Source organism: Cervus elaphus, chromosome 26 (genome assembly GCF_910594005.1).
Source record: "Cervus elaphus chromosome 26, mCerEla1.1, whole genome shotgun sequence".
Taxonomy (NCBI): Eukaryota; Metazoa; Chordata; class Mammalia; order Artiodactyla; family Cervidae; genus Cervus; species Cervus elaphus.
This window is the reverse complement of record NC_057840.1, coordinates 37,655,396-37,672,163: the sequence shown is the minus strand read 5'-3', so window position 1 is coordinate 37,672,163 and position 16,768 is coordinate 37,655,396. Positions and strand designations below refer to the sequence as shown.

The window sequence follows — 16,768 nt, the reverse complement described above, 5'->3', positions numbered from 1 at the left end:
TTTTTTAAGAGTTGGCTAACAACTTTCCCTTCACGATTGATGACTAATTCAAATAAGCGTTAGCTCCGTTTGCAAATCTAAGTATTACAATACAGCAATATAGAACGCTAAACGCTACCAGTTTTTTATGACTCATTTTAGTTTCGAAGTTGAAATATTGCAACAGCGTTAAAAGAGAAGTGAGTTACAGACATAGACTTGTGGTTGCCCAGGTGGGAAGAGGTGGAAGAGGAATAGGTTGGGAGTTTGGGATTAGTTGATGCAAACTATTACACATAGAATGGATAAGCAAGAGCCTACTGTATAGCACAGGGAACTATAGTCAACATCCTGGGATTAACCATAGTGGAAAAAAATATGAAAAAGAATGTACATACATGTATAACTGAATCACTTTTTGTACTGTAGAAATTGCGTGCGTGTGCGTGCTCAGTAATGTTCGACTCTTTGCAACCCCAAGGACTGTACCCAGCGAGGCTCCTCTGTCCTTGGAATTTTTCAGGCAAGAATACTGGAGTGGGTTGCCGTTTACTCCGCCAGGGAATCTTCCCCACCCAGGAATCGAACCACACTCTCCCGTGTCTCCTGTATTGGCAGGCACGTTTTTTACCACGGCACCACGCAGCAGAAATTAACACATGTTAGATCAACCATACATCAATAAATTTACAGAAGGGAAGTGAGTTGAATTACCACAATGTCATCTAAGATATAAATAAAATAATTTTCCCTAAAGAAATGTAAAAGGAGGAGATCTGGCTCGAAGAGCAATATTAACACAAAACACTTAAACACGCAGATCTCAACTTTAGTTTTTGACTTTATTATTTTTCACTGTATTGCTGGTCACAGCCAGACAAACTGAACTAGTACTAAATAGGACCCTGGCCTCCCCCAAGCCCAACGGGCTTTCCAGGATGCACGCGTATCTACAGTGCGCCCCCTGAAAAGGAAAGTCGGCGGGGACCACTCGGGGTGAACGAACGCAGGTTTCCAGGGCGAAAGTAACCGGAGTCGGCCGACCGGGGCGGCTCCGCCCCCTCCCACGAGTTTCGCCGGGTGTCCGGCCCCGCCCTCTCTTTTATTCCGCGCTTGCAGCCGGGAGCTGGAACTTTGTAACCCGAGCGCGCGGGCTCTGCGCTCCTCCCAGCCCCGGTGCGGCCCTCCCGGGAGGCGCAGGAGGTGGGACCTGCGGGCGGGAAGGCTCGGGACGCCGGCGCGCGAGGATCGGGGACCCCGGAGAGCTCAGCCGCCCAGAGGAGGAGCTGGACGGGGAGCCGAGCGCTCGGTCCGGGAACCGGAGGCAGCGGTGCCGGCCCGGGGGCGCGGAGGGGCGGCGGAAAGGTCCAGCGCTCGCAACCGAGGCCGGCGGAATCTGGACTCCTTGCCCCGCGTCGCCGCAGCGGCCGTCGCCTAGGAGCGGCAGCTGTGTCTGGGGTCCCAGCGGCGGCGGCGGCCGCGGGGGACGAGGAGGCGGAGCTGCAGCTGGACGGTGGCGGCCGGAGGAGGAGCCGCGCCGCTGTCCCGTGCGCCGGGGAGCGGGCAGCGCCGCCCGGGCCGAGCCGTGCTGGGATGCCCCGCTGACGGCGGCGGCCATGCACCCTTGACAGGGCGCTTGGGCGCGGGGACCGGCCGTGGGGCGCGCCCTCCCGGGAGGGGGCTACGGGCGCGGGCAGCAGGACTTCACCGCCGACTCCAGCCCCGCTGGGTGCCCGGCCCTCTACCATGGAACCCGTGACCAAGTGGAGCCCCAAACAAGTGGTGGACTGGACTAGAGGTGAGCGAGCCTGGGGGTTCCCCGGCGTCTCCAGCCCGGGGGATCGGGCCGGCGGGGAGCTGGGATCGGGGAGGGGGTGCTCAGCCCCTGCTGCAGGCGAGAAGCTTTGAGAGCGCAGCGCGGTGAGCCTGCAAACTTCTCTGCGCCCGTGGCCCTGGTGCCCGCTTTCGGGGCTGCGGGTTGTGCCCAGCCGAGGGGAGCCTCATCTTTAAACCCGGGGGGTACGGGTGGCCTCTGAATGGAGGATGAGGGTTGGGGGCGCGGATGTCGGGCCGGGGCGCCCGCCTTGCCCTGCCCGGGTGCGGAGCCCGGCGTCCCGGCCGCCCACCCGGGAGCGCAGAGGCACAAGGCGCCTTTGTGTGGGTGACCCCCCTCGGACCTCGTAAAAACGCCGCCTGCCCAGAGCAGTTCGCCGCGTGAAGAGGCGGTTGGACAGGTACGGGGAGACTCCGGCGGCCCGGCGAGCCTCTCTGTTTTTGTTGGAGAAGGAGACAGGGCAGCACCCGAGCCAGCACTGAGGTATTCGCGCCGGCGAGAAGCCTGGAGCCAGACTCCCCGGGACTCGGTGACTTTTGCTCCGGAAAGGCGCCAGTACCCCCCGCTGGCGCCGCAGTCCTAGGCCACATTTAAACCCTGGGAAGAAGTCTGCGTGGAACCATTATCCTGAGTTACGCCGTCTTTGGGGACGAGGACAGGCCGGGGGTGGTGGACCGAGTCTGCGGACTTGGACTGTCAGCTGTCACTCTTCCTGTTAAGTACCTCCCACGATTTTGAAGCAAAAGTGATAGAGGTTCCTCAAGCCTCTCTGAACCCTGTCTAGAGAACGGGTCCGCCAAGAACACCCCGTGTTTTCGTGGGTTCCGCAACCCCCGCCCAGCTCAGCATCTCTCTGTGTCAAGTTACTATTTTGTTTTCTTTCTTCTATCTGCTCTTTCAGGTGAGGAATGGTGTCCTTTCTCAATAATAATAACTAGAATTGGGTAGCGCTTTACAGTTGGCTAAGAGCTCTTCTCTGTTATTGCCCTTGGTCATCCGTAAGCCGGAGAGGTAGGTAACGCGGGTAAGATCAGGTCATCTTTCTAACTGTCTCACCCATGGCTGCAGCATCTCCAACACCGGTCATCTCTGCATCTCATTTCTCCCGCCTGCCGAGTACACACAGACCATGTGCAATGGGGCGTCCCAGACGTGTGGGAGATGTGGGGTGTCAGCGGGGGGAATGTCTGACCATTCATTCTGGGAGAAGGGACAGGATACACTCTCTCCTGAGAAGAGGTTTGTCCAGGGACCAAAATTTGGGGGGTTCTTACTTAAAACGAAGATGAAAACACCAAATACTTCTATGTGGAGTAATGTGTAACTAACAATGTCTGTGCTTAATATAAAACATAAAATCTGTAGAGACCCAGATGCTATTTTGAAATGGGATGTGTTCCCCCATCCAAGATACTACTAGGTCCCTTGTCTAGTGACTTGCCTGGCCTGAGGTGGTTGGCCTATTTTACCATCGTGTCCATCAGAGAAGCAACCTGAAAAATTGATGACATCAGTTTTTGATCTGGAGAGCTGCTCTGTCTAATATGGTAGCCAGTAGTCACTCATGGGCCTTGGGCTCTTGACATATGGCTGGTCCGAATTGCCCTGTGCTGTGAAATATACACTAGGGTGAAAAATAGCATATAAGCTATCTCATTACTAGTTTTTTTAATACTCATTACATGTCGAAATGATAATATTTTGACATTGGGGGTAAATAAAGTTTATTACTAAAGTTAATTTCACCTGTGTATTTTTACCTTCTGAAAGGTGGCTCCTGAAAAATGTAAAGTTACACAAACGGCTGACTTGTACAGCTCCCATTGTATTTCCGTGGACAGTATTGCGCCGGAGTGAAAGAAAGGGTTAAACTTACCACTCTTTGGCTTTCCTGAGCAGTTGCCAGCCTACCTGATAATGTACAACCAGAAAAGCGGTAACAGGCACACAGGGGGATTTTGGAGTGAGGTCTTCACACCCTCAAGATTTCTGTCTTTTTTTTTTTTTTTGGTCCCTTTTGGGATTGGGAGAGAAGTGTAAATTCACAATCTATTATGCTTGTTTAGCATTTAAAAGGCAGAGCAGATTAAACTGCTTTTGGGATCCTGCTGCTCTGACGTTGTGACTTAGTTGAGACTGCTTTCATTGAGCGGAAGTTCCCTATTGGCCTGCAAGAGAAGTTATGGGTGGTTCAGTTTTCAGTGTCTTGATTTCTGGAGCACTGGATGCTGATTAGGGTACATACCTGTGGCTGCTACTTGGCAACTTTGTACAAAATGCTTGTGCCCTTTAGACCCTTAGGTGCAGCCCCATAGAATGACCCGGATACTTTCCGTGTTAGAATCTAGAAAAGATAGAAAGAGCAAGTGTGTAGCCAAGTCTTAAACAAGAGGCTACATTCTCCCAAATTGCTTGACACATTACTTGCATATTTCTCAAGAGTCATGATGTGAAAGTATTGACTTTTTAATGAACTGTTGGCTTATGCAAACTTGTTTGCTTATATGACTATTTTTAGCTGTCTTTGTTAACCTTTCTACCCAACCCCCATTTTATAAATACATCCTACTGATAAGCAGCTCTTCATGTAGACTTTACCACTCTTGGCATTGCGTGAGTGTGGCAGCGGTGATGGTGAGCACTGGAGAAAGCCTTAGATTTAAAACTGTCTAAATCCAACCGCAATCTATAGCTTGCTTTCTTGCTGATGTTATTAGGCAGATGCATACATTAGGAAAAAGGTTGATGTCTACAGAATGAAGTAATTCATCTGGTTTTTATTATTGTTACTATTTTCATTTGTTAATCGCTAGCACTACCACCACCAGTGTTGAAATATTAGTAGAGAAGTGAAATGAAGTGAAAGTGTTAGTCGCTCAGTCATGTCTGACTCTTTGTGACCCCATGGACTGTAGTCCGCCAGCCGCCTCTGTCCATGGAGTTCTCCAGGCAAGAATATTGAAGTGGGTTACCATTCCCTTCTCCAGGGGATCTTCCCAACCCAGGGCTTGAACCTGGGTCTTCCACATTGCCGGCAGATTCCTTACCTTTTGAGCCACCAGGGAAACTGTACCAGAATTTTAGTGACACTCAGTGAGTGTTAGCACAGGTCTAAGCATTGTACATGTGTTAGCTCCCTTAAATACGTAAGCACCCTGAGGCAGGAGCTGTCATTTCCATTTTGCAGCTGAGAACATGGAGGCACAGGAAAGTTAAGTGCCCTGACCATTGGCACACAGCTGAGAAGTGTTTGACCACAGATGGTTTGGCTTCGTTTCCTTCCATCTTCTCATGAGGTTCTTCCCAGGGTCACCCCTAGAGGACTGTCAGCATCTTTACCATACTGATGAGGAGACCATCAGAAGCCCCACCAAGAGTTCTCTTTTATATGTTAGTGCGGGAGACTCATCTGCTGTGTGTGTCTTATTCTCCCTATTCTGTATGTGTCAGGAAAGTTATTTGTGAGTCATATCACTTCATCATTTCATGGCATCATGCCTTCCAGATGATTTGGTAAAGGATTTTGCAAAGCAAATGAGCTTTTACAACACGTATCAGGCAAGAAAAAAGGTCAGCTGTGTGTAACAGAAAACCCAGTTTTTGGTGGACTAACCAAATGAGTTGTGGTTTTTCCTTGTCAAAGAAGTCTGGGGATAGGGAGTTTAGGACTTCATGGGGGCTTCGTGGTGCCGTCCGGATCCCAGGCTCTTTGTCATCCTGGTTCCAGTTAGCTGATTCTTCTTCCTTTAGCCTCTAGGGTTGCTGAAAAAGGAAGGTCCTTTTCTTTTGGCAGCTGTAGGTCTACCATTTGGCCATGGGTCAAGAACTCTTTGCTTTATTCCAATTTCTTGCCAGTTCTATCTCCTGGACTCCAGCCATAGAGTTTTCTTAATCATAATAGTAGAAAAACATTCACTGAAGCATTTATTATATATCAGACAGTGGGCCATGTACTTCATTTAGGCTTCCTCATTTCATCCTCAGAAAACCCAGAGAGGTGTAGGAACCATTATTAGCCCACGGTAAAGACAAAGAAACTAAAGCAGAGAGATGCAGTGTTTGGCCCCATGTTGATAGGCGGTGATGCTCTAAACACCTTTTTCTGCTCCATTATTTCATTACTTCTGTGGCTTATACCAGGTATTGGAACTTAGAGATGTGAGTAGGGGCTGTGGAATCAGATTCCTGGTATCTCCTCTGCCGGTTTGAGCTTATTTAAGCTCTTATATTACTACTCCTTGTTTTATTGCTTCCTCTCCTCTTTAATCCTATGGCTCCAGGACATGAATTGTTCTCTCTGAGCAGCCTTCTGTCAAAAGGTTGATTCTTACCATTCAGGGATACGAGTCGGTGTCATGGAGATTTCTCTGCCAAGCACGCAGGGAACCCGGGGTGGGACTTGTAGCTGGTCAAGAAGGTTCTTGTTTCCTGCCCCCTTCCCCCTTGGCTTTTTCTACGTTGATATTTTATTAAATTCTTTACATTTTATACTCATAACAATACTGTTGCATCCTATGTGCAAAGTAAATTCTAGGTGTAGCTAAAGCTTAATTAAGAAGAGTAAACTTGAAAATATTAGAAAAAAAGCATATGGAAGACTTAATTCATCTCAGGCAAATTTCTTTTAAAAATACTAAAATGCAGAAACAATAAAAAGTGACAAGACGCACATAGATGCCCAACAAGTATATGGAAAGATGCTCAGCATCACTAATCAGGGGAAGATTCTTGGTTTGCCGTGTGATAATAGGGGCTTCTCGCCAACATCATGAGCCCTCTTTGGGAAATAAGTTCCAACCGTATTTTCTCAACTCTTTTCTTGCAGTAACTGGACTTCCAGTGACCATGGCGTTAGGACTGGCTCTTGCTTTGGACTGTGGACCCCTGTCTGGCGCCTAGTCCAAGACTCGTGGCACCCGAATCACCCGGGAGCTTGTTAGAGATGCAGAAGCTACAAGCCTGCTGACTCAGAATCTGCATTTTAACAAGAGGCCCTGGTGATCCGTGTGCTCATTGTGGCTGGAGAGCTCTGTTCTAGCAGCCACTGCATTTTCTTCCTTCGCTGGCAGGTCCCGCTGTCTGATCAGACTTGGGCTCCATCTGTTTTATTTAAGTTCCCCAGGGATGACACTTAATTTCAGGGTGCTTGACTTGGCCACTAATTAAAGCAGAAAAGCAATCTTAGGGTGTGTGTTTATGTTTATAAGTGCCACCTAGCAACAGCATCAGTTTCTTCTCTGCAAACTGAATGAGACATCTCTCTTGAGCTTTCTTCCATATTTCATGGGACATGAAGCGTTCTCATAACAACATATTTTTTTTTTAAGGTAAGTAGTAGGAAGGGTGTCAGGGAGTGGCCGTGGGTATGTGTGGTTGAAGTGTGCTTTTAAGATCCTCAGGTGGACTCAGGGGGATGAGATGGCCTTTTGGCCAATCACTGGGCCATACCATCTGCGATTGCACCAGGTTCACCAAACTTAGATGATTTTGAAGGGAGACTTATTTGTTGCTGGAAAATGACACTGAATGTCATTTCAGGGCAGGTCTCAAAGTTTGGAAGCACATCGAGACCGGGTGTCTGAGCTCTCTGTTGGTGGAGATTGTTCAGGCCGCCCCTGCACGCCACCCTTATGCGTTCACATCATTGCGGAAAGCTGTGGGTGCATCTTTTTTCTGTCTCGCTGCTTCTGTGTCACCACCTCGATGTTTGTTCATTTCTAGCCTGTTGTGTTCCAGCTCTGGGACATCCGTGTCCTCAACTCCTTTTCCTCTTTGCTCTCGTCTCGTGAGGTTTCTGGGGTTTTCACCCCTGGCTTAGCCATTGCCGCTGCTGCTGCTGAGTCGCTTCAGTCGTGTCCGACTCTGTGCGACCCCATAGACGGCGGCCCACCAGGCTCCTCTGTCCCTGGGATTCTCCAGGCAAGAACGCTGGAGTGGGTTGCCATTTCCTTCTCCAGTGCATGCATGCATGCTAAGTCACTTCAGTCATGTCTGACTGTGCGACCCCATGGACAGCAGCCCACCAGGCTCCTCTGTCCACGGGATTCTCTAGGCAAGAGTACTGGAGTGGGTTGCCACTTCCTTCTCCAGGCTTAGCTATTAGCTAGGCTTTAAAGCAGGTTTTATTTACCCGAGCTCTTCTGACATTTTCACAAGCCCCAGAGGGGCACAGTGAAGGTATCCCTCTACCATAAATGAGGAGAGAGGCTTCGGACATGAAATGAGTTGTCCCAGCTCAGAAGGCCAGACCCCGCAGACTTCTTGTTCCCTTGTTCTGTGCAGCCCCTGTGCCTCCTCTGGCCAAGATGGTGCTTTTCATTCTCTCCATCAACAAGTGATCGGAGGGGCAACTTCAAAGAACTTTTGACTTTTCTATTTCCTGAGGATTGCTTCAGGGTTTCCACTCAGGGGATACATTCCTTTTCTTTCTCTTTCCTTCTTTCTTTTTTTATTTCACAGCTTGAGTAGAACCCTACATATTTTGGGCCTGACCTTTTAGCATTTGAGACACTTCTTGCCAGTTACTTATTTTTATTGTAGTTTGTTGACTGTGTTGTATTGTTTCAGAATGCAGCTCCGTAATGGAATCAGTCATTTCACTTTTTGACTCTCTTAATCTGATTTTTATTTTATTTTATTTTGAGTGTCATATGGTAGGGTTTTTTTGTCTGTTACAATTAACATTTCTATTTGAGGGAACAACATCCATCCATCCATATATACCTTTAACTTTCTTCAACAGCACCTGCGATTTTTATGGCTTCATTTCCTGCTTGCCTTTGATTCCTCACAGCTTTTTCATTGTAACTGCTATGGGAGAGATCAGGCCTGGTGAATCATACACATGGTTTGGGATAAAATAGATCTGGATTCAGATTCTGTATGTGACAGTAACTGATTTGAAAACTTGGGTAAGTATCTTATCTTCCCAAAGCTTGCCTGAGTTTTCTCATCTGTGAAATGGGACTGCTAATTAACTCAGAGTGTTTTTATTAGAATTAAAAGAGGTAACGTTACAAACCATTTTGCATAATGTATGGCATATACGTGTTCACAAACTCGTTATTGATTAACTTATAATGACTCCAAGTTAATATGTACTGTAATTGGGTTATTATTGCTTAAATATTTTATTCTGTTGTGACTGATCATCATCTTTCACATTTACTAATATTTTATGACAGTTCCATCCTCCTCTGTGTTGACAGATAGGTGGTGAGTTAACTTCCTTCTCTGCCTTCTCCTCGTTATTTCCTTGGGCACTTTTCTCTCACTTCCTTTGGGGACCTTGTGTGTCCTTTAGGGGGCTTCCCAGGTGGCTTAGTGGTAAAGAATCTACCTGCCAATGCAGGGACGCAGGAGGCGCGGGTTCAATCCCTGGGTCAGGAAGATCCCTGGTCAGGAAGATCCCTTGGAGGAGGAAGTGGCAACCCACTCCAGTATTCTTGTTTGGAAAATCTCGTGGAGAGATGAGCCTGGGGGGCTACAGTCCAAGGGGTTGCAAAGAGTTGGTCACGACTGAACAATTGATCACGTGTCCTGTAGGAAGGTGGTTCCATGGAAAGGTTTAGTCGTGGCTCTCTTGGAGAGAGCTCAGGAAGAACACTTTGCTTGACGTCAAATTCCATGCTGAGTAAAAAGAGAATTTCATTCATTCAATAACAGATTGCTGCTGCTGCTGCTGCTAAGTTGCTTCAGTCGTGTCTGCTGAGGACCTACTAAGTTCCAAGCATTGTGGAATTTAGCACCTCTAGTTCCAGGCGCTGGAGATCCGTCTGTGTTTTAGGTGCAGGGGTCCAGCTGGGTGCCCACTTTAATGGGGTAGAAGTAGAGATGACGAACAACAATAACAAAACCCCCACCAAAGCAAAGCAGATGACCAAGAAAATATCTAGTCGTGATCAGCACTGAGAAGAGAGTGAAGCAGAGAGGTGAAGGAGCATGACTGATTGGGAGGCTTCTTTGGATGGTGTCTTCCTCTGAGAAGACGATACTTGGGTATGAAAGGCAAGAAGGAACCAGTCACTGGAAAATTAGGGGGAGGGCCATTGTAGGCGGAGGAACAGTCAGTGCAAAGGCCCTGAGGCTTGGAGCCTTTGAGGAGCAGAAGCACGGTGGAGTCATGAAGAGCAAGGACAGCCGGGCTGTGCTGGATGGGGTTGGGGTGAGAGAGAGACACAGCGGTCAGATCATGGAGGGTCTTACACGTCTTAGGCATTTGCGATATTTTCTAGTTACTGTCGAAAGCAAGGGAGTGACTTGATTTGATTTGGATTCTCGAGGCAGAAATGAGTTTAGGGAGCCCCGCTGGAAGGTGCTGCGATATTCTGGAGATGACACTATTACTATCTTGGTTGAAGGTATTGGTGACTCCAGCATCTGAGAAGCCAAGTTCTAGGTACAGTTGGTTCACCGGTAACATCACATCTGGATAATTTAAGAATTATCTTTGAAACTGGGATGTAGATTCTTTTTTTTTTTTTTTTTTTTTTGCTTTCTCTGCCAGGTTTAAGAGCTCCCCGTCCTCTCCCCTCATCCTGATTACTCTCTTGTCATTTAAAAGGGAGGGTGCAACCCTTCTTTCTGCGTTCACATGCTTTGTTCACGTCATTGTTCTCTTCTGGCACATTTTGCTGGGAGCTACAGTTTCTGAGGCTGTTTATTCATCTATGAATAGGGTTTTTGTGAAAGTGGACTTAGCCTAGTTTGTTTTCTTTGACATCAAATGACTGATTGAACAGTTTTTAACCTGGGATCAGGAGGGCAGAGGCAGTTGTGTTTACTAGAGCAAAACAGTTCCTTAGAATTCAGTAGGTTGTAAAAATCAGAAAGCTTTTTGTATGAAAACTTGAAAATAGTTGAGTCAAAGGAAGCTGATCAATAGATCTAATGGAAAATATTTTGCTCCACTAAAAGACTATCATAATTTTACTTTACAAAATTGAGTCACCATATTTTTGATTGAGCAGATGGTATTTTGAGAAATTTTCAACAGGTGAGAGTTGAACACATTAAAAAAAAAATCGCAATGCATTACTTATCAACAAGGAAGGAGTGAGTGGGAGAGAATTGAAGGTTGGTAGGGCTTCCCTGGTAGCTCAGACAGTAAAGCGTCTGCCTACAATGCGGGAGACCCGGGTTTGATCCCCTGTGTCGGGAAGATTCCCTGGAAAAGGAAACGGCAACCCACTCCAGTATTCATGCCTGGAAAATCACATGGACCAAGGAGCCTAGTGGGCTACAGTTCATGGGGTCGCAAAGAGTCGGACACGACTGAGTGACTTCACTTCACTTTGCTTCAGGTTTATACTGGGGCTTCCCTGGCAGCTCAGCTGATAAAGAATCCTCCCGAAATGCAGGAGACCCCAGTTCAATTCCTGGGTCCGGAAGATCTCCTGGACAAGGGATAGGCTACCCACTCCAGTATTCATGGGTTTCCCTGGTGGCTTAGATGGTAAAAAATGTAATGCGGGTGACCCAGGTTTGATCCCTGGGTTGGGAAGATCCTCTGGAGAAGGGCACAGCAACCCACTCCAGTATTCTTGCCTGGAGAATCCCATGGACAGAGGAGCCTGGCGGGCTATGGTCCGTAGCGTCGCAATGAGTTTTACCTGATTGAAGCGGCTTAGCACAGTAGCACAGGTTTATATTAGAATAACCTAGAAGCTTTACCTCACACACCTGATGTCAGCCCCACCCCTTTAAGGAGAGTATCTTTCGGGCTTTTAGAGGAAACCCCCCTGTGTCATCAGACAGAAAAGGGGCGGTGAGCATGACCATATGAATCATGCCTTCCTGAGGAAGACCTTTTAGTGAAAGGAAGTATTCTATTTCCTATTTTCAGAGATTTGCAGCAGAGGGGAAATTCAGAAGTTTGGGGTTTAGGAGTGGATGTGTGTGTACGTGAGTGAGTGTGTGTTTATGTGTTTCTAACTTTAACCTATGTTAATTGAACAGACTTTTGTGTTCTCAGAGTAATTTTATATTACCATGTCTTGGAGAGAAGCAAGTCAAAAGTCTACCTGGAATATGACCTTTGAAACAGAAAAACTAGCTTACTGTGTGGAGTGGGACCAGACTTCACGAAGCACCATTGATATTGTCAGCACCGTCTTTGTATGGATTCCAGCTGGAATCTTAAACTCGCTGTGATCAGGTGATACACCTGTGAGTAGGGTTTATGAAAACGACTGTCTACACTAAAAGCTAAAATTGTTGGTAATAAGTATTAAATAAAAAACACAAATACTCCTTGCTGGTAAGACATCGAGAGGCAGATGGTATGAAGTGACTTGGTTACAAGCACCCCTAGGCCTTTTCATACTGTTGCTCAGACTACCGCACAATTGCACTCATCTCACACGCTAGTGAAGTAATGCTCAGAATTCTTCAAGCCAGACTTCAAAAGTACATGAACAGTACGTGAACCATGAACTTCCAGATGTTCAAGCTGGATTTGGAAAAGGTAGAGGAACCAGAGATCAAATTACCAACATCCGTTGGATCATCAAAAAAGCAAGAGAGTTCTAGAAAAACATCCATTTCTGCTTTATTGACTATGCCAAAGCCTTTGACTATGTGGATCACAACAAACTGTGGAAAATTCTCAAAGAGATGGGAATATCAGACCACCTGACCTGCCTCTTGAGAAATCTGTATTCAGGTCAGGAAGCAACAGTTAGATCTGGACATGTAACAACAGACTGGTTCCAAATAGGAAAAGGAGTACGTCAAGGCTGAATATTGTCACCCTGCTTATTTAACATATGCAGAGTACATCATGAGAAATGATGATGGATGAAGCTCAATGGGCTGGATGAAGCTCAAGCTGGAATCAAGATTGCCGGGAGAAATATCAGTAACCTCAGATGTGCAGATGACACCACCCTTATGGCAGAAAGTGAAAAAGAACTAAAGAGCCTCTTGATAAAAGTGAAAGGAGAGTGAAAAAGTTGGCTTAAAACTCAACATTCAGAAAACTAAGATCATGGCATCTGGTTCTGTCACTTCATGGCAAATAGATGGGGAAACAATGGAAACAGTGAGAGACTTTATTTTTTTGGGCTCCAAAATCATTGCAGATGGTGATTGCAGCCATGAAATTAAAAGACACTTACTCCTTGGAAGAAAAGTTATGACCAACCTAGACAGCATATTATAAAGCAGAGACATTACTTTGCCAACAAAGGTCCATCTAGTCAAAGCTATGGTTTTTCCAGTGGTCATGTATGGATGTAATAGTTGGACTATAAAGAAAGCTGAGTGCCAAGTAATTGATTCTTTTGAACTGTGGTGTTGGAGAAGACTTTTGAGAGTCCCTTGGACTGCAAGGATATCCAACCAGCCCATCTGCAAGGAAATTAGTCCTGAATATTCATTGGAAGGACTGATGCTGAAGCCGCAACTCCAATAGTTTGGCCACCTGATGTGAAGAACTGACTTATTTGAAAAGACCCTGATGCTGGGAAAGATTGAAGGCTGGAAAAGAAGGAGATGACAGAGGATGAGATGGGTGGATGGCATCACCGACTCAATGGGCATGAGTTTGGGTAAACTCCAGGAGTTGTGATGGACAGGGAGGCCTGGCATGCTGTGGTCCATGGGGTCACAAAGAGTCAGACTTGACTGAGCAACTGAACTGAACTCCTCAGCCAGGTTTAAGAATCTCATCTAAAGCTGATATGCAAAGAAAGACTCTTTTCAGAGGTGGAGAAACACTAATTCTTACTATGTGCTTAGTCACTCAGTTGTGTCCAGTTCTTTGCGACCTCATGGACTGTTGCCCACCAGGCTTCTCTGTCCATGGGATTTCCCAGGCAAGAATACTGGAATGGGTTTCCATTTACTACTTCAGGGCATTTTCCCAACCCAGGGATCGAACCTGGGTCTCCTGCTTGGCCGGCAGAGTCTTTACCACTGGGCCACTTAGTTGGGATACTTAATGAGCACCTGTAAATCTGTGACAATTGTCCCTGGTTCCTGACGTTTACAAGAAGTAAGCATAATGTGGCTCAATGTCTTGTCACCACTGCCCTTGAACTTTCTTTTTCTTTTTTTGTTTTAGTCCTTCCAAACTGCAATCTACTTTTTGTTTTAAACAAATGTATATATTTAAAAGCTGGATCCTGTTTTAATTTAATTAAGCGTAAGGTTTTTAAAAAAAAATTTAGTGAAATATAGTTGATTTGCAATGTTGTATTTAATTTCTGCTGTACAGAAGAGTGACTCAGGTATATGTATATACACATTTTTTTCATGTTTTTTTTTTCCCATTCAGGTTTATCACAGGATATTGAGTATAATTTCCAGTGCTATATAGTAGGGCCTGGTTGCTTATCCATTCACCTTCCCTTTTCAACATCAGAGCTTAGACATGTAAATTCTCAGGCCGTATCTGAGAGCCACAGATTCAGAAACTCTGGGGGTAGGATGCAGGAAGCTCTGTTTTAACCAGTCGGTCACTGATTCTGGTGCTGGCTAAAATTCGAGAACCACCGATGTGTACCACTCGTGTGGAACCATAAATGATGTATGTCAGACCATCCTCCATAATTCTTGTCTCCAGCTGGTTTTCAGCTAGTACATAACGGTTGATTAGGAAAGAGAACTTTTCTAGTAGGGACAGTTGTTACATATTTCAGTAGGTGTGTCCATGCAACGAGGTCTATAAGCGTCCTTTCCACAGAGTGGGCAGGGAAGGGTTAAAGCCTTTGCACCTCTGGGCTTCTAGCCAGTTGCACCACCCCAGGCCCAGGGGATCCTTTGGTCGTGAACCTCACCCAGGTGAGTGTTCAGCCCCAGGAAGACACAGAATGAGGGGAATGTTTTACGGTCAGGCAGCACCTGTTTAGGTTTTTGTGTGGGATTTCCAGGCCTGGTTCTCAGGCAGGAGCAGAATGTGACACCTCCTCCGCCATTCCACTTTGAGGGAGAAAGGATAGTTTTTCTCTTTCATTGAGCGTGCTGGCTTTGAACAAGCCCTGCAGTTGTAAAGGTCAGGGAGGGAAAGAAAAAGCAGAAAACAGTGGCAAACATGTTGCAGTCCAAGGTGAAAAGCTCTTTTGTTTTAGGCCGGTGGACAGGAGGCAGTGCAGGTGGAGTTTGAGAGCTCCCTCCTGCAGCTGACAAAGGCCAGGAGAATCCAGAAGTAAAAAGCTGCTACAGAAGTGAACCCTGAGGACCAGGGGCGGTGCTGAGACTTGCAACAAGAGTTGCGGACTTGGATGCCTACAGGGGCCTGGAGGCAATGGCAGAAATTGAAATGTGGGGGCAAGTGAGCAGCAGGGAGTGGTGGAGACTGTGGCAAACCCACAGATACATGTGCTACTCAGTCTCTGCTGACGATGAACCTGCAGTTTCCAGAATCTTCTGATTTTTTGTTGTTCTTGTTGTTTTCGAATGAAGCTGGCTGTCTGGCTTTATTTGTGTCATTTTCTAGTTTTTAGGAATCTGTCAACAGTTGTTGTTTTTTTTTTTTTTGGTATAGGCCAAACGTCACATGTCTATGGGCTAGTGTGCTGATTCTCCCATAGACAGCTGTGTGTGCATCCTCAGCCACTCAGTTGTGTCCGACTCTTTTGTGATCCCATGGACTATGGCCCTCCAGGCTCCTCTGTCTATGGAATTTGCCACATAAGAATACTGAAGTGGGTTGCCTTTTCCTACTCCAGGAGATCTTCCCTACCCAGGGATTGAACCCATGTCTCCTCCATTGGCAGGTGGATTCTTTACCACTGAGCCGTCTGGGAAGCCTGTGGACAGTGGTGGTCAGATGTTAATTGTCTTAGTGAGAAACAGACATATAAGATGTGAATACACTTAGCTACGTAGCAGTCCATTAATTATTTAGCCTATCTGTTATCTTTAGTTTCATTTTGCTACTTAACTAATTCTCTTATTTCTAGGATTGTAATATGTAATTCCCTACAAGTATTATTAAGCCAGAAATACCAATGCCTTGATGAGCCCAGCAGACCATTGAGTAGTTACTCTTCAGTGTGAAAACAGGAATTTGGCTTCTCTGGATTGAGTTTACTTTGCCACTGGGATGGTGGTATTGGTGCCTGACAGGAAGTGTTTCTGTTTGTATAGTAAGATTTTACATATAAAATAAAGCATATGCCCTGAAATAAGGCATTTGCTCCTAACTTCTCTGCTGGCTTTTGTGGTTGTCTTTGAAGAGTTACCAGTTTACTCAGGGTCTGCCTATCTTCCCGGTGTTCTGAATTGGGAGACACGCAGGAAAAGCAGTAGTGTTAGTGCTTAAACTGGGGCAGTGCTCACCCCAAAATGCAATCCACAAAACTTCACGACAAAGGTTTCAGGATATTTCAGCTTTCCAGCTTGCTTTGTAAATAAACAATCCATTTGTGAATGAACAGTGTGTATATGTGTGTGTAAACACACACACGTAAGTGTAAGTATACAGGCTGTGTTTATATAAATACATACACATGTTCATTATGGATCATCTTTTGTTAAACTTTCATTAAGTGTTTATTTCTACTATTTATTCTTTTTGAAAATTTAAAATGAAAAAATATGTAGATTTCCTTTTTGGTACCAGTTCCTCTGCTTCGTGCAAGGAACAGAAAGACCAGTTATAAACGACAGTTTGAGAGCCACTGGCCTTTAGGAAGTTTGTTGTTAATTCAGTGGATAATGGAGAAGTAATACAGGGGTTTGAAAGGAGGCATAATGCTGGCAGAACTGTGGGGTGTTGGGGGGTGGGCTTTGGATGGAGGAGTGGTTGGAGTCTGAGACCAGCTCCAGGAGGCATTTGAGCTGGCCTCTTGGAGAGAGTTGAAGAGGCCTGTGTAAGACCAGGGGTCTTGAGGGGGGATGGGAGGAAGAGCTGTTGAGAGAGGCATGGCCCATGAGCGGTCCTGAAACCTTGGCAAGGTCTGCTCGTGGGGGTGGAGAGCAGGGGACCACTCGTGTCTGCCTGCCGTAGCA

The 16,768-nt window shown here is 46.4% G+C and overlaps 1 protein-coding gene across 2 annotated transcripts in view; it reads left to right on the top strand.

The window, feature by feature from the left end:
• The first annotated feature begins 1,111 nt into the window (after positions 1-1,111).
• CNKSR3 (CNKSR family member 3) overlaps positions 1,112-16,768 on the top strand; it is a 103,914-nt gene continuing 88,257 nt past the window's right edge. The window contains exon 1 of one of the 2 annotated variants that reach the window (XM_043888009.1): positions 1,112-1,777. In XM_043888009.1, the coding sequence (XP_043743944.1) occupies positions 1,726-1,777 (52 nt within the window). In that variant the 5' untranslated portion in view covers positions 1,112-1,725. The remainder of the gene's footprint in view (positions 1,778-16,768) is intronic. The other variant, XM_043888008.1, reaches the window with a different exon arrangement.